Genomic DNA, 21,949 nt, shown 5'->3' with positions numbered 1-21,949 from the left:
TTTTTTTCATACATTAAAACTATAAGTAGAATTTTTTTTTTTTAAGTTGGCTGGTTATCTCCTTAATATACTGAAGAATGTAGCTAAAGTTGATACCAGTCTTTTTACACGAACTAAAGAGACATCTGTTGAATCTTGTGTAGTTCACTCTCACAACCAAGACGGTTATAAGTTAATTGGAATCATGAAAGTTCATCCTCTTATAAGTAGATTATGGCACAGTTATTTAAATCAACTTGGTGAGATATCATTTGAAGTAAATAAACTTCCTATGGTTATGCCTCCAAGACCGTGGGTTTCATTGACTAGTGGCGCTTATCTGCTGCTTCACTGTAAGTTCATTGTTAATTATAAATTTTTTTAGCTTATACTATGATGTTCCATGGTGCATTTAGGTTAAAATTATATAGAGTTTAGTTAAATTTATCCTTATACACAGTAAGTGTATATAAGTTTTTTTAAATGTTGACAATAAGCAAGTTTTTATGTATTTAAAGTTGCTTATACTGATCATTACATCTGTAATTCCCTGTTGTGAAACCATGTATTATTGCATATTTTTTATTTTGTCTTATTTGCAAGATAGATCACTACTCAATCTGTTTTTTACTCTTAAACTTTATTGCAAATGTAAGCTATCAAGCTTACATTTGTAATAAAGTTTGAATACTACATATTTTTACTTATGTAGGTTTGAAGTTCTTTTTTCTCGCTTCGCCCATTTGCTTATCCCATTTGCTTTGCATTAACTTCTTAATTTCATAAACTTTTTCTTGATTTTAATTTAATCTCTCTGTGGCAATTTTCTAAATCAAAGCATTAATCTTGTTCATGTCAGCAGCTTCACTTAATGCTATTTTCTATCTTCTGGCACAACACAAGATAACATTCTGACGCAGCATTACACAACATTTTTTTATATTTTTTTTTTTATTCTTCTCTTTGTTTTTTAAATAGAATTTTTCCGGAGGATACTGTTCAATTTAAATTGTTTAAAATTTATCATGCAAAAATCAAGGTTAAAATAAATGTTATTCTTGTGGGTTTATCTAAAAGAAAATAATTCAGGTGGTTTATCAAAAATGCTAATATGGAAAGAATTTATGAGAATGCAATAGTAGGGTGTTTTAGTTTTATTGCTAGTTATGTTCATTTTGATATGAGTTTCACTTATTTGGTCATTTTTAATTATACTTATATTATAGACACTTTTTTTGGAAAATAACTTTATTGATTTATTTGTTTATATTTAATTACCCGTAAATACAGGTCTTGGTAAGTCTATTCCACACTGACCCACACACACTGACCATTTTTGTACTTATTCTTTACATGGTCTTTTTATTTCAATAATTTTTAGTGGTAGAAAATAAAAATCTATCGAATTTTTGTTTTCAGTTAATTAATTTTCAAAGCTTTATAACTTTTTATTGTAAAACTGTAAACTTCTATAAAAAAATTGGGTATAAGCATATGAATTTTTTTCTTTAAGTTTCTATTAAGTTTTTACAAAATTTTTTTCCTGACCATCCGCAACTTATTAGGAACCTTGACTTGTTAATTACTTTTGAAGAAAATAAAAGTTTAAATGTAAAATCTTTTTTCTTTTAAGAAAGAAAGTTGTCTCTATAATGTGTGTTAAACACACAGACTTAACTAATTACCTAAGTACATTAATAACATAAATATCTCTATCGTGACATGCGCAAAAAATCTTTTCCACTGTTTTAATGTTTATAGAAATTTTAAGCTTTTTTAAAAATTGTCTCCCTTTTATTCGTTATAGTATACAATATTTCAATATATGTTATGTATATAGCATCAATAGAACTTTAAAATTGTTTAATTTTGCATTTTAGAAAATTAAAAAATGATTAAAAAAACAAAAAAATTTAATGTGCAAGCGACAAGACTTGAAACCCTGCGTTGAACTTCAAAAAGGGCAGGGAGCTAACCACTTTGGCCACTAAGGCACACTAATCCAATAATTTTTAATACTATTTAATAAACAAAAGACAGTATAACTTTATAAAATAGCAACGTAAAATTAAAACTGTTAAAACTTGATGTAAATTTAACATTACATAACTTGAAGCTTACATAAGTTAGACATTTGAATACACTTTCATTCACATTTTCTTATTAAAAAGTTCTGTGACTTTTTCTCCCCATTAACACGAGTGTAATGGCTGCCGTAGGTTCTATATCAAACACTCGCGTGTAAGCATTAAAAAGTTGAGCAATATTATATATGTTTTTTTAATGGTTTTTTTATTATGTTTATTTTTTCTGTTTATAACATTGTTTGTTTGTTTTTTTATTTAGCTGATTTTGTACGTACAGTTAGTGGTCAATACAAGTTACATGAACTTTCTAAAGCTTCAAAGGAGGGACAGCTATCTCAAATATTTGATTCTCTTAACTACTTAGGTAATTGTGGATGGAAAGTCAACACAAAAATATTAGACATAATGCTTGAGATGTTTAATAACAAAGGAGATATGAAACTTGATATTATTGGGCCTATTGAAACAATGATGCAGCAATATGATTACAAGTAATTACTTTTTTTTTTTATAGATCTTACAAAAACTAAAAAACAAATGTTTGCTTGTGATAAAATTGTAATCTTGTTCTAAATTTAATTTTAAAATTACATTTACAAAATCTGAAAAAAAAAGGGTAGGAAAGTTTCATTTTATAATATTGTTTATATGTATTATACTCCTAATATCGAGTCTTCAAGCATGGCTTATCTTGCTAAAAAGTTAGATATAAATTATTAATTAAAAATTAATATAAAGTTAAGTTTTCTTTGATTGATCAGTAGAGGTTTCTTGTTTGATTATTCTTTATTTTTTATATGATTGTAGTTAAAAATTTAATGACAAAATAATATACAACAAAATGTTTTAGCCATATTTTGCTCTAAGTCATATTTAGATCTAAGGTCATAAAAAGCCATATTTTATCTAAGTAAAAAATGAAATCTATGTTTGCTTTTTTTTTACTTTTAATGTGTTTTTTAAAGTAATTATTTGTAAATGTTAGAGAGGATATGACTGCAATAGACAAAAAAACGAATAAACGATTAAAGAAAAAACTACATCATGAGTTATTTGCTTTGCGTATGGATTTATTATACAAACTTTCAATATCTAATCATTATCGAGACAAAATCTTTTGGATACCCAATAATCTTGATTTTAGAGGCCGGGCATATCCAATTGCTCCACATTGTTCACATATAGGTATTTTTAATTTTTTATCACTAATTTAAGCAAAGTTTAAGAAAAGTTTACATAAAATATAATTTTTAATTTTCATGGTATTTATGATTTATTAGGTTCTGATGCTGCTCGTGGTTTATTATTGTTTGCAAAAGGTAAAAAACTTGGTGAAAATGGATTAAATTGGATTAAAGTACATTTAGTAAATGTTCATGGTCATTTAAAAAAATCATCATTAAAAGAACGAATAGAATATGCTGACAATCATCTTGAAGAAATTATGGACTCAGCTGATAATCCTTTAACAGTTTGTTTATTTATTTTTTAAAGTTCCATCTTTTTACCATGATCCAACTGAAAAAATACTTCTTGTGAGTTTTAAACCAAAAAGTTTCTACTGAGTCTAAGTGAATACAAACTTACTGTTTATGGATTAAATCAATTCCTAAGATATTTAAAACTTTAAGATTTTGTTTAGGTATTAGTTGATAATAACTTTTTTTTTAATTTAAAGCACATAAATGACCTATTATTAAACAGGGTGTTAAAAACTTGTGTTTATTCCTCTAGATGCTCATGAAAACTAAAAAATATATTGCCTATATCTACCCTATTAAACAGAGTGTTAAAAACTTGTGTTTATTCCTCTGGATGCCAGTGAAAACTAAAAAATATATCATCTATAAACCTAACCTATTAAACAGGGTGACCTGGTAATCTAAATAGTTTTTATAATTTTTTGATAATATAAAATTTAAGAAATTATAGTTCATAGCTGTTTGGTATCAAGTAATGAAAAAATTAAGTTTTACTTAGTAAAATAAAATGTTAAAAATTTTAATATAAATTTAATTAATATTTTTGTGATGTGAAAACATCATCATCATTTTTTTTTTTAATTTAACTATTTTATTTCTATTATTTTTAACACAATTTAAGAAACTATATTAAAATTTTCATATTTTTTGCAACAAAAAAAATTCAGTATCAACTACATATTTCTTTGGTGAACATGTTTACACATCGATTTCTTACATTGTAACATTTCTGTTTGTAATTGTACTCTACACTTTTTACATTTTGCAACTTTTAATCATTTGGCTTCAGGTGATTGTTTTTCATTATTGTTTTACTGTTGTTGCTTAACGTTGGTATGCTCAGGCATTTTAGTACTAGGCATAGAGAGTTTACGCTTTGCATTAAGTTTAGCAACTTTCACGGCTTCCTTTGGTGCTTTTTCTTCATTTTTTTTGTTTGAGGAACTCAGTCACGTTTTCTTTTGTAATACATTTTCCACCAAGTTTTGACATGATACACTGCTTCGATTTCTTAACATGCAATTGATTTCTGGCTTGAAAAAATTGCTTCAACATCATCTTGATACTGTTTTTGCAACGCTCAAAACATGCTTGATACCTATCAAAACTTGAAGCTGGCATAGTTGATAAAGATAGTGTTTGGTATGTAGTTGGTGTGTAGTTGTTGGTGTGTAGTTAGAGTGTGTAGATAATGTTTGGGGTGTGTTATGTGTTTAGTTAATAACCAGAAATTTTTAATAACCAGAATACTAAGTTAATAAGATAAAAATAGGCGCTTAGTCACTTTCGGAAAACTAAACTAAGTAATTAATAGAGCTTTTGGTTTTTCCACGAGCTATCAGTTTGTTCACTAAAAAAATTGCTTATTAAGTACAAAATTATATTGCAAATTGTTATCCATTGATACTAAATAATGAATTTTTCTCAATTTAGTTCACTAAATTTATTTACAAATAAAAAAATGTACAAACTTAAATTAAAATAAAAGGAACTAAAATAAAAGTTGTTTCGACATTTTTTTTCATACATTTTAAAAGTGTTTTTAATATGCAAATAAACATTACTTCACTTTAAGAAAAATAAGAAAATTATTTAAAAAAAGCGCGCTATAAAAAAAAGCAATCATAATGGGTAAGCATGGTTTCTTTTAAAGTAATTGCAAGTGCATTTATTTTAAGTAAAATCTTGCCTACTTTGTTAACTCATGCAAAAACTATGCTAAAACATAATTACTATCTTTGACAGCATACTTTGTTATTTTACTTGCTATTGAAAGAAATAATCATGTTTTAGCATGGTTTCTTTTAAAGTCTTCAAAATGAGTTTTAAATTTTAGTAACTAATTGTTTTTTATCATAAATATGTGTTTTTTATAATAAATAAAAAACTATCAATCACATAATTATTTGGAAAAAAAATTGTCAAAGTAATGCGTTCATTTAAAAAAAATTTAAACAAACGCCAATGTTTCCGTTAAAAAAACTATAAAAAAAGCAAAACTTTTAAATCACTTGTAAAGGAACATTGGCAACGTTTATCTGCCCACTTGATTTCAAGTTGATCAGACCATTACAAAAAAACTTATTGCAAAAATTTCATTTTAAGCCTTGTTAAGTAAAAATTTTGATATTTTGTGTTTTTCTTCTACCAAATTTAGTAAATAATGTTTTTAATATTGATTAGTCTAGTTCACCAATTCATAAATTTAAATCAACTAACAAATGGCTATTAAAGCATGTGCATCTAAGTAAAATCAAGTTCCAAATATTATTAGTTATGAAGGGATTGCTTGTCACATTTTGTTTGGGGATGGTTGTCATACTGTGATAAGCAAACCCATGCTAAAAAAAACTAATCTTCACTCATTATGCCTCTTACAACATCTTTAATCTGGGATTATTTCAAGAAAAATATAGGTAAGCATTACTTACTAAGTATTGTTTATACTTTATTTCAAAAGGTAATTACCAGCAATGCTGGAAATAATCCTGAGATTAATTACCAGAAGAATTGTTTTTATATATAATAACTTAATTCACTAACGCAGAAGTTTGTGTGGCCAAGCTGATAAAGTTATAGCTAAGGAATCTGGAGCTCTAGGTTCAAGTCTTTATGAAGGTTTTAATTTTTTTTTCATTTTTTTGTAATTAAAAATGCAGTTTTTTTTACGTTTTTAGGTTATAACTATTATTGTTTATTAACTATTAAGATTTAAAAAAATTTAATTTAATTGGTGGAGCAATAATACATAAATTGACTGACTTTTGTGGAGAACACGCAAAGCACAGTGTGCTAAATTGACCATCAGGTTATATGTCTGCCCACTATGAATTTTTTTTGTTTCATATACCAACTAACTAAATGTAAAAAAGATAGTTTTAAATTCACGTCTATCAAAGGGACTTTTTTTGGTAAAAAAAATCAAAACTCCTTTGACATTTTTTAAATGTAAAATTGACAGTAAATGCCCCCAAAATTTAATTTTGCCCCAGGCCTAAGTGAGTTCAAAGTGTCCTGGCTTTTAGTTGCTTTTATTAAAATAAAAATTATAATAAAAAAATAAAACCTTTTTATTTATTACAGGGTTGGAAACTAAGTTTTTGCCGAGTTATAATTTGTTATATCTATGTGTTTATGTGAGAGAAGTAAATCGTTTGTGTTTCTATGTATTTATAGAATATTCTTACTTTATAATTGCACTTAATAAATGAAAATAAATAATATTCAGGTATTTATTTATTGTGAAAATAAAAATGAACATTTTTGTTTTATAGGAATTATTGCCAAGGGTATTGTTTTGCGTTTTTTTGATTGCATCAATGAATTTTGACAAAGAAGACATCAGGAAATTAATCTATTACGGTTGGAAGCCAGGGCTGAATACATCCGATATTAACAAGGAGATCAACAAGACGCTGGGCACAGGAGTAGTGAGTCTGCGTACGTGTGCCAACTGGGTATTAAAATTTTGAGAGGGTGTTTACGATGTTTTATGTTTTTTTCGCAACTGGCATTGCCAAGCTGCTGGACAGATGGCGAAGATGTATTGAGAGTGATGGTAACTAGTTCGAATTCCTTAGAGAGGATGATTAATTAATTTCTTGTTGTATGTTTCGTGATTCTCGTAAGTTGGCAAAAACTTAGTTTCCAATCCTGTAATAAACTGTATTACACATTTTCAGGAGAATCTACTCTGTGTAAAACTTGTGGAAATAAGCTTGCAACAAAGCAAGCAAATACTACTGGCATGCGAAAGCATATTCAAACACAACATAGGTAGTTAATCATCGAACTTCAAAAGAAAGAAGATGAGTGGAGATCGCAAGTAGATGAAGAACTAAATGTAATCGAGGCAGGTCTTTCTGGATCCACAAAAGATATAGCCTTCAAAACTCTCACTCTCCCAAAGAAGTGGCCACTTCAAGATCGGCGTCAATTAGTAGTTAATCATGATATCATTACTTTGATTGCTACTGAGTGCTTGCCGTACAGTTTTGCTGATTCTGAAAATTTTAAGAGGTTTATAAACAAAATATTACCAAATGCCAAAATAAAACATTCAACAACTTTCTCAAAAAATAAACTCCCTCAGCTTTACCATACACTAAAGGGAGTAATGCATGAAGTTATGGAAAAAGAGCTCATAGATCTTAATCAGATTGCCATAACCACCGACCTTTACTGGGCATCAAGGGGAAATGATTCATACATGTCCGTGACAGTACATTATATCTCGCTAGACTTTGCATCAACATTGCAAAAGCACTTAATAACACACTTTCATATCCTGAATCATTAAAAAATACCCAATAAACTGGGTATGATCAGGCATCAAATATGGCATGTGCTCTAAACAACAGTATGTCTTTAATAACTAAAGAAGAAGGCTCTGTTACATCCAGCGATCACAAACTCAATACAGTACTGCAAAGGACTGTTGAGGGTACCCTGGAACTGTAAGATGTTTTTCGTAGCCAGCTCACTCACTACCAGGCTTTATAAATCAACAGCCTTCAGTGCTTTGTTTAAAGATGCTTGTTCCAGGTTAGATGTGAATTACCTCAAAATAGCCTACACAGTAACCACAAGATGGTACACTCATGATATACTGCACGCCATGCTTCGACTGAAGGTTCCAATCATATACTTACGTGGTACAGAAAGATGATTGGAAGAAAACTGTACCTACAGATGAACAGTTTCTACTCTTTGAAGCTATTGTTCCAGTGCTAAAGTCTGTTAAAGAATTATCAGTTTTTTTAATATTCTGACACAGAGATCCGAATTGAAATGTCACTGTGGAAAGTAACAGCACTCATCACCTTCATTAAGAAAGAAGAAAATAATCATCTTACTCACAGGGAACAACAAATTAGCAGAGAAATTCTTGGAGGACTTATCATCAAAACTAAATCAGAGATTCCCAGACAAACGCCTAAAATTACCAGCAGTTGCACTTGGACATTACCTCCTCTATTTTTCCGTGGACATCTTGATGTTGGCAATGAAAATATTCAAAAACTGGTTGAAAACTATTCCACAACCAAAGAATACTTTAAGAATTCTTCATTGTCTGTCTCAAGCTTCAGTAATAATAACGCTAGTAACGATTCCGGTGCTGATAATGTATAAGATTGGGAGGAAAATGAATATAATGTTGTTTTAGCAAAGTATAAGAAAGATACTACCTCACATCATGCACACAAAAACCCTCCTATTAAAATAGAAATGGATAAATACCAAAAAACAATAAGATCTGAAAATGTAGGTAAAACTGACACCTTAGCATGGTTGCAGGAGCATGCAACTGAACTTCCTATTCTTTCAGGTATAGCAAGATCCTGGTTGGCAACTCCACCAACCCTGCATCATCTAATAGAGCATTTTCTGCTTAAAGCCTTGTCACTGATTGTAGATAGAATCTCTATAGTGACAAGGTAGATAAGCTTGTTTTTATAATGCAGAACTATTCCGTTCTTGGAAATTATATCAAAAAATGGCCCATCGAACAAGAAAATGAAAGTGAAAGTGATATAGTACATGAATCGGACTTATTTTTGCCAATATTAATAGAAAAAATCCGAAAGCACCAACAAGAGCTGTACTCTTGTTGGTGCTTTCGGATTTTTTTCTATTAATATTGGCAAAAATAAAAAACAAAGGAAAAAACAACGAATGGACGATAGCCAAAGTATTGTAAATTGTTAAAATAACTAAATCTCTAAAAAGTAATTGTACTTGTATTTTGTTAATAAAAAGTTCAATAAGTCACATTTTTTTTTTTTTTTGTCTTATTTAGTCTCGATTCAAGACCATGCAATACTATACAATTCTTTTTACTATCTGTATTGTTTGGTATTGAAGCAATACTGATAGTATCGACATTGATACATAAGGTTTATACGATACCAATTACCTTTTTAAAATTAATGTTTCTCATACTATGTGCACTTTTGTGAAATAAAATGATTTAATTAATATGCGTAAAAGGACAACACACATTTGTGTAAAATTGCATTCCCTTCGGATAAAAGTTAAATAAATGGCATTCCAAAAAGTTAAAAGTGGGACCACCAACCCTGCTTTCCTCTATATATATTATTTAATTGTTTTTGGTGTATATGTATATAAATTAGTAAAAATCTATTATCAAATTATATATATATATATATATATATATATATATATATATATATATATATATATATATATACACCATATGTTGGTATATATACATATATATATATATATATATATATATATATAATATATATATATATATATATATATATACCAACATATGGTATATATATATATATATATATATATATATATATATATATATATATATATATATATATATATATATACCAACATATGGTATATATATATATACCATATATATATATATATATATATATATATATATATATATATATATACACACCAACATATGGTATATATATATATATATATATATACCATATATATATATATATATATATACCAACATATGGTATATATATATATACCATATATATATATATATATATATATATATATATATATATATATATATATATATATATATATATATATTAGGGCTGTCCAAAAAAATTTTTTTTTTCAGATTTGATTGCATAGTTGTTTATTTTGTGCCATTTGACATAGTAATTAACTGTGCAAAAAATCTTTCCAATCAGATAATGTTTAGGGGGTGCTCAATGACCATAAAGTTTTACGAAAAATGTGAAAAACATGGAAAAAGTAACAAAGTTCCACAAATTTCTAAAACTCGGTTAATTAGATTTTTCAGATTTGATCAGTTTTAATTATCTCTAAATATTAAATTCTGAATACAAATTACAATCCACATCCACTTTAGACTGGTTTATTAGCAGAGAAATTAATGAAATAAAATACTGCAATACGACTAAAGTTCTGCGGTTTTTGTTATATCAGAATTTTTCCAAAATAAAACACTAGGATTTTTGACTCTTTGTCATTGATTAAAATACGAATTATAAACAAAAAAACATGAGCAATTAACATTTAATTATCGTAATGTTATAGTTCGTGCAATGTTAATGCTAGCGAGGACTATAACTCTTCAGAGTACACTTTCTGGCATCTGGCACTCGCTTTCTGTGATCCTCAACCACCTGATTTAACCTCTGCATTTCAGATTCATTCCTTGTAATCGATTCATTAAACATCGACATTAAAGCCACAGATCGTTCGGCAGCATCATTTACTACTTTCAATGAATATACTAAATTTTTTCCTTCTTGGTATTCTGGGGAATCATTCCAGGTAGCTGGATCGTTGTTGAACAGAAAATCAATATCAACCTTCATTGACCGCAACGCACTTGCTGAAACTGATGTCACCAGCATGTCCAGAGATTTCTTCTCTAGACTTTCAATGTTCTTTAATTTGATCAACCTTTCAGACCAGTTCTCACCGTGAAATTTCATGTTGGAAATCATTTTTCGCTTCTCTTCCGTTTGAAGTTTGTTTGAAAACAAAGCTAGTGGGACCAATTCTGGTGAAAGGTACCACAAATGGTTTTGAAAGTTCTTGACTGCTGCTTCAGAAATCGTTTTATTCACAACTGCAAACTGCTTAAGTTGCTGAAACAGAAACAAGTTATTAACTGGAGCATCGCTGGCATTTGTTTACATAAACCAGACTAGCAAATAAGCAAAATTCACAGAGATTTTTTTCCTCTTTTGTGGTCAACTTGAACTCTTCACGAAATAAATAAATCTTAAAACAATAAATAACCTTGGCCATCCAGCGAGCCATGTGATAAGCACCAGGGATCTTGAAATGATAATTTTTCTCTTCTTGATCAGGCAGTTTTCCAAGTATTAACAGACAGAGATCCATGATTTCTTTGTAGTCATCCCTTGGCATTTTAACATGCAGGTTTTCTTTGAGGAATGCAATCACTTCATTGTGTAGTTCTTGCACCAGGGGTATTTTCATTCGAATGTCATCCAGAGGTTTAAAATTTCCTTGATTAACTTTGGGCCAATATTGCTGAAATCTCTGGAAAAGAGGTATGTTGGGACCAGATGATGGTCCAAATAGTGATCCAAACACTCCTGCTACTATGATCTCATGAACATGGTGTCTGCAAGCGAAATATAACAAATTTCTACCTATATGTTTCTCTAGAACTACACATGCACCATTTTTGGAGCCAGTGTTAGAGGCTGTAGTATCAAAACTCATTCCAATAACATCACCAATTATGTCCCAGAAATTAAGCAGATGAATAACTGCTTTTGCTTGGGCTTCTCCAGTTCCAGCTGATAGTTTTGCTATTCCAAGTATTTTGTCAACATTGTGACCTGTCACACCTACAGATAGCTGGTCAACATTTGCTTTAGGGGCTGCAGAATTTGTACGATCTATCATCAGTTTGCCATCCCAGTGGATGATTAATGGTGGTTTGTCCAAATCGCAGAATTCAGTTCGAACAGTGGCTTCAATATTTGATCGATGATAGGTTCGTTTTCTACGGACTGTAGAACGTGACAATGATCCATCATCGAGGTTCTGTCCACCAGCCCTTGCAATTGCTGCTGCTAGTATAGTAAATTTTGTGTCAGATAGATTAATTCTGTCTAATGTTGATGAAACATCAGGCGAGTCAAGAATTGTATCTAAGATACATTGTCGTTTTGGAGTACTTGCTAAACTTGATTCAGCTGACCCTAAAGAACTTGCTTTACTGACTTGTTGTCTGTAATAAACAGGGATTTCTATCTCAAAATCTCTATCAACCATTTTGTCATTATCAACAGCATCGTTATCGTTGTCATCACTATAACTTTCGTCATGTAAAGGTTCAATAACAGGAACTATTGCACTCGCACCAGATTGTCTTTGCTCTTCTTTTAGCTTTCGTTCTCTCTCTGCTTGTTTCCTTGCTTCATTTCTTTCTTCTAATTTTGAAAGTTCTTTGTCCTCTCCAAACATCACCATTTTTTTCACATCTCTGACATCTCTGATCCAATAAAAATTCTTTATCTTCTTCAATTCTGATCATGGTTTCAGCATCCTTGTGGGCAATGTCAAAAAGTAGGCCAATGGTGTCTGTAAATGATTTCTCTCTCGATTTCTGAGAATCTGACAATCTGGATTTTTTTTTTTTATTAATTTAAATTCCTGGACTAAAGTTTTCAACTTTAAGACTACATTCGGATGAAATGCTGTTGGAATACGGGCTTTATTCCAAATAATAATCAGTTCATCAACAGTTGTTTTAAGACTTTCAGGCACTGACTTTTTGGTTGAATTAAGATGATAAAAAAATGTTTTTAAAACATCAGATGTTAAGGGAAGAACTTTATCTGGAAGATTTGGCTCTGGTTGTCCAATTAAAAAGATTTTGGTTTGAAGTTGTGTAGAGATAGCAACACGAGATGATGCTGCCATTTCAATGATAACTGAAATATTATGAGAAAATCAAAACTCAATACCATATTATACAAACTTATCATTCAGTTGTTGGTTTATGCAGCTGCAGCAATATATTATAATAATTATTACTAAAGAAATTAAATAAATATTTTCAAATTAGAAATTATTATTATCTGCACTTAATAACAAACAATACACTACCAGACTACCATGCTAGTTTTCTGTAATAGGTTACTAAGGTTAGGTACTATCAAAATATTAGTACATTTGTTGTCAAACTGAAATTCCAAATAAAAATAATATTTATACTTGTAAACCTTTTTATTCTGTTTGAACAAATTCTAAATTGAGTTAAATAATAGTATTAAAATTATGAATACAAATTTTAACAAAATGATATAAACACAGTTGTTTTAAACACTAGCAGACATTTTTTAGTCTGGTGCCCTGATGACAGTTAATCTGCTGCACTTTAATTAATCTATATAGCACGCAATCAGACAATATTTCAGTGGAAAAAATCTAACTAACCAGGTTCTAGAAATTTTTGGAACTTTGGAACTTTTTACACGTTTTTGACGTTTTTCGTAAAACTTTATGGTCATTGAGCACCCCCTAAACATTATCTGATGGGAAAGATTTTTTCCACAGTCAATTACTATGTCAAATGGCACAAAATAAACAACTATGCATTCAAATCCGAGAAAAATTTTTTTTTCCTGTGTTCACATGAACAGCCCTAATATATATATATATATATATATATATATATATATATATATATATATATATATATATATATATATATATATATATATATATATATATATATATATATGTATATGTATATGTATATATATATATATGTATATATATATATATATATGTATATGTATATGTATATATATATGTATATATATATATGTATATATATATATATATATATATATATATATATATATATATATATATATGTATATATATATATATATATATATGTATATATATATATATATATATATATATATATATATATATATATATATATATATATATATATATATATATATATATATATATATATATATATATATATATATATATATATATATATACCAACCCTGCTTTCCTCTATATATATTATTTAACTGTTTTAGGTGTATATGTATAAATTAGTAAAAGATCCATTATCAAATTATATATATATATATATATATATATATATATATATATATATATATATATATATATATATATATATATACATATATTTAAATTTCTAATTATATTCTAGGAATTAAACTTAGAAATAAAATAAAATAAAAAATAAATCAACAATAAGCAAAGCAACTAAGCATTAAGCTAATTTTATCAAATAAGCCCTGAAATCAAAACTCAAACACACATGATAACCACATATACAACATACATATCTGCATATTCATTCCAACATTTCAATCATAGTGTGTGTATTAAAAGAAATTATTATCTAAATAAGGATGAGTTTAAACAAAGATAATTTATCTATAAAAGAACAAAAGCATGCAAAACGATGTAATAGTCTGTATGTGCATAAGGGTGTATAGGTGTAATGCATAAATCTGTGTTGTTCATGTTATTTGCTAGAGTCTTGTAATGTTAAGCTAGCCTAGTCATGCTCCAGAAAACCATGATGGATTTAACATACTATATAACTGACTTCTGATAAAAACTAGCCAAATCATGAGACATTATCTTCTGTGGTGACAGTAATCTTGTTCGGAAAAAAGTCATGCTCAATGACTTTTTTCCAAACAAGATTACACTAAGCCTTAGAGGTTTTACATCTTACATGATGTATTTAGGTAAAATATAATTATGCATTACATCGTACTTAATGAGTGTAAATAAAAGGTAATTATGTGTTACATCATACATGTTGTATTTAAATAAAATGCAATTATGCATTATATTATATGTTATGTCAATAAAATGTAATTATTAGATAATTGCCAGAAAAAAGTTGTTATATGATGCGCCCCTCCTAACTTGTTCCTTTTGGCAAAATATAAATATGTACAAAATTTTAGGTCATTTGATGATGCTTTCACCCCTACCCAACCCAAATAACTTAGTAGTTATTCTGTTCACCACCACTGAGCAAGATAACCACTGGTTTATGGTTTTAAAAGTTCTTAAACAATAACATTTGTAAATATGGTTTAAGTGGCTATAAATATATTTTAATGATAATTTTTGATGTTTACATATTTGATGTTTTTGAAATATTCAAGATAATTTGTAAAAATTTATTTATGAGTTTTATTTATCTAGTAATTTATCATTATGTTTATTACTTACAAGTAGTAAAATTTTATTTTATGTATGCAATCCTCAGAATTAAAAAAAATAAGACAATAATTTGCTGACCTTAATCTTTTAGAGGTTGTCATAAAAAATTTGATACAAAGTTCTTAGTTCGGCATTGCTGAATCCCAACCCTAATTCTGATGGCTGTGTATGTATGTGTGTGTATTAAACACCTTAATGTGTTTGATATGATGAAATAACATTGGGTTTAAAAGTTTTTTGAATAAAAAATATTTTTAATGGTGCCTCAAGATCCTTCATCATTTAATCAAAAAATTATAATCAAAATTATTTGTAAAAATCCATATTTTTCATTTTAATTAAAAATTGTCTTTTTCTAGGCAGTAAAATCTAAAATAATAACTTTTTTAATTAAATGATTTTTGAAATGTTTATGTAATTTTGCTTCTTTTGAGATCCAACAAGACATAATTTTGAAAAACCTTTTTTTTAATAACATTAGGGATCCAAATGTTCAATAGTCTTGAGGCACCCCTAAAAATATTTTTTATTCAAAAAGTTTTTAATCCAGTATTATTTTATCATATAAAACACATTAAGGTGCGAACTGTAGACATTTTTTAAAAATATTGTGTTTTGAACCACACTAATATGTAGCAACACTTCGTTGCGAGTCAGGCTATTTGTCATTCGATGTAGCAGCACTTTGTTGCGAGTAAGGCTATAAGATAGTCAATGTAGCAACACTCCGTGCATAATTTACAGTAAAAAAAATAAAAATAAAAACATTTTATTAAAAAAAATTAAAATAAAAACATTTTATTAAAAAAAACAAAAAAAAAAAACATTGTTTATACTATTAAGAACATTCAGAATGTTTTAAAAACATTCTGGTCAATTAAATTTGCGTTTTTGCGGGTTTTTTAAAAAACGATTAATTTGTAATTAAATTAATGGTTTTAACTTTCTGACAACACGCAAATGTTGGACGAAAGTCAAAAGTAATTAAAAGTGACGTATTTGTTGGCATAAGAATAATTTTTTCCTTCCGTACTCCCAAATGCAACAATCTATAGAACTATATATATCTTCGTTGGATGACGATGACCATTCTTCATCAGAGAACAAACTAATGTCAATGTTTTCAATCGATGGTTTGTCTTCGGATGAAGTGATGTTTTCTAACAATTGTGTTATTGTTTTCTGACTAGAGTTGTTTAAAGCACATTTTTTTGGATACAAATGACTGTATGGTCAATAAACTTGTTTTCTGACTCCACCATTAGGATACTCTGATAAATACATTTCTATGGCGCGTTTATAGCGGCTTTCAGAAAAGTCTATTGTATCTGAGCCGAAGAATATCTTGTAAGGTTTGATTAGATAATGATTGGCGAGTTTTAGAAAATACTTTCCATAGAAAAGAGAATACATGCTCTGACTCCGCATTACTTATAGGTAATGCAATACAAATTTAAGCTGTATGTAAAATGTTTAAAATACCTAGCTCATACTTAGATAAAAATACTGCTTTCCAAAGTTGTGGAGGACTTTAACGTGCTAAAAAGCGCCTGATGTGCTCATATAATATTTCATCTTCACTTGGTAATTGTTTAAAATCATATTTGTTTGCTAACAAGATAGATTTGAATGTATCAACAATAGTATTAACAAAGTTTTTCAATTTATTATATATACAATATAATATATTAATAAAGTTTTTCAAAGAATTTCATCAGGCGGTTCCGCCAATACGTATGACTTTGTGTCAAGAAAAGATGCTATAGCATTAAATAACAGATTTTCAGTAACATATTGAAACCTAGCGCAAAGTGGTTCGTCTAATTTTTTCAAAATGCCAGTAAAAAAATTTGCACATTGAAGTAGCACATCATCTAAAGTCCCTTGCAATGAATTTTGAATTTCCTTGTTTAAAACGTAGTAAATGTTTGCGCAATCTTTTTCAACATTGCAATTAATTTGCAATCCTGTAATCATCATACAAGATAAGTTCAAGTTTATGGCCAGGGCACAAAATTAATTAGGATTTCCTATTTCTTTTTTTATAAAATGGTACATCTTAATATTAACTGGGGCCCCATCAGTACCTAGTCCTATCTCTTTGTCGGCACGCTGCGTATTTAAATGTAACTTGCGGATTAAGTTTTCTAAAGCTGTTTTAAGCCCTTCTGCATCAGCTACTACCTCCAGACTTATAACTGAAAATTTTGGAACACCGGTAGCAGCTGTTTTTATTACAAACAACTCTTTTTCATCCTTTGACTTTGCACTCCATAATAAGATATATGTTTTGTTAAGTCAATCAGTTATATCATTCAGCAAAATACTTTTACTTAAGTATTTTACAATTTCAGCACATGCAGTAGCTATCTCCCAAATTAACTTTTTCAAAACTTTTTTTTTCAAAGCGTGACAATGCAGAGTAAAAACTAAACCCTTTTCCTTTTGTAACTAAAAAATGTGCTAATTGAAATTTCTTTAATAATTGGTTTGACTGACAAATTGATAAAATTTGCATGTGTAACAATAGTGGTTTGTTTTTCAATTACTGTTGAACTCATTCCGATGTTATCAGTTTTATTTGCATTTCTTTTTCCGCTAATTTAAAAGCTTGCTTATGTGTGAAATTTATTTTTAAGAAGTTACAACCAATTAAAAGCGTTAAAACAAAACCTATTTACTAATTAAATTAATAAATGTTAACATATTTTATAAGATATACTTTCAAGTAAAAGGTTCGATTTAAAGTTCTTTTTTGCTGCGCAAAAATAAATTCTTTTTTTTTTCTGTCATTAAACGATAATGACTTTTTAAAATGAATTTTTTAGTGATAAAGCATATTCAGTTTTAAATTTCTTAGCAATATAGTTTGTAAATTTTTTTTGCATCACAGTAACAATCTATGCTTTTACATTAGCGTTTTTTTTTTGAGTAGCTTGCTCAATTAATTGACTTGATGTATTTTGTTCGAAAATTCACTGAAATAAGGAGTGTATTCTTTTATTTTCGTACATATTTATTTACTAGTTAACTCCCAACATGAATTAAAAAAGTGGTTGCACAAACCTATATATATATATATATATGTATATATATATATATATATATATATATATATATATATATATATATATATATATATATATATATATATAAATATATATATATATATGTATATATATATATATATATATATATATATATATATATATATATGTATATATATATATATATGTATATATACATATATATATATATATGTATATATATATATATATGTGTGTATATATATATATATATATATATATATATATATATATATAATATATATATATATATATATATATATATAGGCCCGTAGCAACTGGGTTGGCAACAGGAGCACCCCACCCCACCCCACCCCCAGGGGGGGGGAATGCTCCTGTTGCCAACCCAGTTGCTACGGGCCTATATATATATATATACAAATATATGTATATATATATATATATATATATATATATATATATATATATATATATATATATATATATATATATATATATATATATATATATATATATATATATATATTGGTTTGTGCAACCACTTTTTTAATTCATGTTGGGAGTTAACTAGTAAATAAGTATGTATGAAAATAAAAAAATACAAATAATAACACAACTTTAATAAACAACACTAATAGTTAATACGCACAAAACTACAAAAAACTTTAAAACAAAAATTCAAAAATAAATTTCCAAAAATACTATTCAAACCTGCGCCGCTTCCTTCACAAAACATCATAGCATTTTTAGTGCTACGCTAACTAATTTTACAGTGTAATTTTTTTTAATGAAAATTAAGTTTTCACTAAAAACGAGCTATGCGTATTTTGTGATGTATTTCGTGTTTCACTAATAACAAGTTACGTGACCTGTAATGAAAGTTTAAATCTTGTTTATTCTTGCTTTATTACAAACTTATCAAAACCTTATCAATTAAATCAAAAATAATTTAAGAAAAGTTTTATTCTCACAACAATAACATAAAAAAACGAGGTCGGCAAGAAAATGCCGATCTTAGACATTGTCAGGTCAGCATTGCCAAATACTGACCTTAATTCCAAGGATTATATATATATATATATATATATATATATATATATATATATATATATATATATATATATATATATATATATATATATATATATATATATATATGTATATATATTTTAATTCAAAAAATTTTTTATATATATATTTATATAATATATATAAATAAAATTAATTTATTTTACAGCTTTTTTAAAAAGAATATTAGTAAAATTATTCTTTTATTACATTTTTTGGAATCTTTTTAAAAAAAAATTAATATAAAGTTGTCACATACCACCAAAACTAAAAGTAAATTAGCTTGTCAACTTAGTAACTTGATTGGAAAAAGTTCAGAGTTTCTTCCATCAGAACCTCCAACTTTCAGAGATATTCTCAAGTATGGTTTATATTTAAGGAAGATTAATGAAAAAGATTACAGAAACTATACTGTAGATCAGCTTGTAAAGGATATTTTCCAGAAATTTTGTTACAGTGGATAAAAGCCAATTCTCAATTTATAAGTCCAGTTATCAATTCTGAAAATGAGTTTAATGTAAAGTAAAAGACTTGTGATTATTGGCTAAAGTTAGTAATGGCAATGTAGCCACACCAATTAGAAATAGATTTGTGAAAAAACTTGATAAGCAAATTGATTTGTTTACATGCAATTTTAAAATACTTTTTTGCTTGGAAAACCATTTAGAAAATTGTGACAGAAAAGTTTACATTGTATGTATTTGTAAAAAAGAAAAAAAGAGTTCCTTTTCTTAGTTGAGCTTTGTTAGATATTGTTAGATACCAAAGAGAAAAAGCTGGAACCAAAGCTATCTTTCAAATAGCTGGCATTGATCATATTGAAACTCGAAAACAAAATAAAAAAGTTAAACGACATTCAATAGAAAATCAGGTTTCACAAATAAAAGAATTAAAAACAGACCAGGAGATTATATATCAAGAAAATTATTATTTTTTTCCCCCATAGATGAAGTCTGTGAAGACACAAATGGTAAAATAAAAATTAATATTTCGAAAACAAAAAAAGTAAAAGAAAAAAAGTGTATTATATAACACCATGAATATAAATAATATAGCATTAGCAAGTTTAAGGCTTTATACAGGTTTAAGAAAAACTGCAGAAATAGCAACTGATGCCTTTATTGATGCTAAAATTATCTCTGAAGGAAACACTTGCTTATTGCTTACTGCTTAATTATTGACCACAACAAAGTTAAGTGAGCTCAAGAAAAAATTGGAAAAGAGTTGAATTCAAAACTTAAAAATTAACTAAATAATATTGATTTGAGTTGTATTTTTTTTTATGTTAGAAAAGATAACATTAAAAATTTTTTTGATGTTGAAGGCAGAAAATTCCCAAGTTTAATAAAAAAGAACATCATAATGTGTGCAGTGAATCTGGTGGAAAATATCTATCCATTTTGTTCCTGAAGAATCAGATTTAAAAAATCTTACAGAGATAATTGCCGATCATTTGATTAAAGAAAGAAAGATGTTTACATTTGACATTGGAAGCCATATTTTGTGATAGTACTAATTTAAATACTGGATGGGCAGGAGGAGTGATACAATTGGTTGAAAAAAAACTTAATAAAAAACTTGCATGGATTGTATGTGACCTGCACACTGGGGAACTAGGGTTAAGAAGTCTTATCAAGTTTCTTGATAGTCCTACTAAAGCCAGCAATCATTGGTCAGGACTGTTGAGTAAGATGTTGAATGGTGCTACCAACATTGAAGTTGACTGGCATTACTAGAAATCGGTCCTTTTTGTGATAGTAGATGGCTAACTACTGCTTTAAGGTTTTGCAGAATCTGGGTGTCTAAGCATGGGTTAACAGATGACCTTTTAAATAGGTTGAAAATGATTGTGTATATTCCCAACTGGTTTAACATAAAAGTAAATTTGTGCTGGGTAGAAGGACCAATCAACTTACTTAAACAATTGCAATTACTAAAAAATCTAACTTAGGTTATTGACATTGTTTTACCCACTTTCAAATGATCAGCATGGTATGCTCAACTTGAATCAGTTTTGCAAAGTGTGCTCTCTAGTAAATTGAAGATAAGAGGAAAGAAGCAGTTAATAAAATAGTTGAATTATGAGGAGCAGGGAATGATGCACTTCAATTTTCTTTTAGATCTTTTAGGATTCAAAAAACTCCTGCCATCATTATTGAAGCAACCTGTTTGTCTGAACTTAGGTTGGAGTGATATCACTGAATCACCTTTAGCATGTAATTTATCAACTGAAGCAGTTAAAGAATTTATCAACACTCCGATGAAAGTAAAAAAGTGGCCCTCTCATACACAAACTGTTAAAAGATGTGTAAAAATGACATCTGAAAGTGCTGGTCATGTCTTCGGTCAGGCCAGAAAAAATACTTACATTCAAGATCAAATAGCTAGCAGATAACTTATATCCAATAGTTCTAGTAAGAAATATACTCACATGTATAATATACATGTGTATATATGTGTGTGTGTGTGTGTGTGTGTGTGTGTGTGTGTGTGTGTGTGTGTGTGTGTGTGTGTGTGTGTG

The 21,949-nt window shown here is 28.0% G+C and overlaps 1 protein-coding gene across 1 annotated transcript in view; it reads left to right on the top strand.

The window, feature by feature from the left end:
• Window positions 1–21,949, top strand: part of LOC100201150 (DNA-directed RNA polymerase, mitochondrial) — a 75,682-nt gene that overhangs the window by 37,465 nt on the left and 16,268 nt on the right. The window contains exons 8-11 of the mRNA XM_065790927.1: window positions 47–332; window positions 2,326–2,557; window positions 3,052–3,251; window positions 3,347–3,537. Coding sequence (XP_065646999.1) covers window positions 47–332; window positions 2,326–2,557; window positions 3,052–3,251; window positions 3,347–3,537 — 909 coding nt within the window. The remainder of the gene's footprint in view (window positions 1–46; window positions 333–2,325; window positions 2,558–3,051; window positions 3,252–3,346; window positions 3,538–21,949) is intronic.

The sequence above is a fragment of the Hydra vulgaris genome, chromosome 02, assembly GCF_038396675.1.
Source record: "Hydra vulgaris chromosome 02, alternate assembly HydraT2T_AEP".
NCBI lineage: Eukaryota > Metazoa > Cnidaria > Hydrozoa > Anthoathecata > Hydridae > Hydra > Hydra vulgaris.
This window is presented reverse-complemented; position numbering and strand designations above follow the sequence as displayed.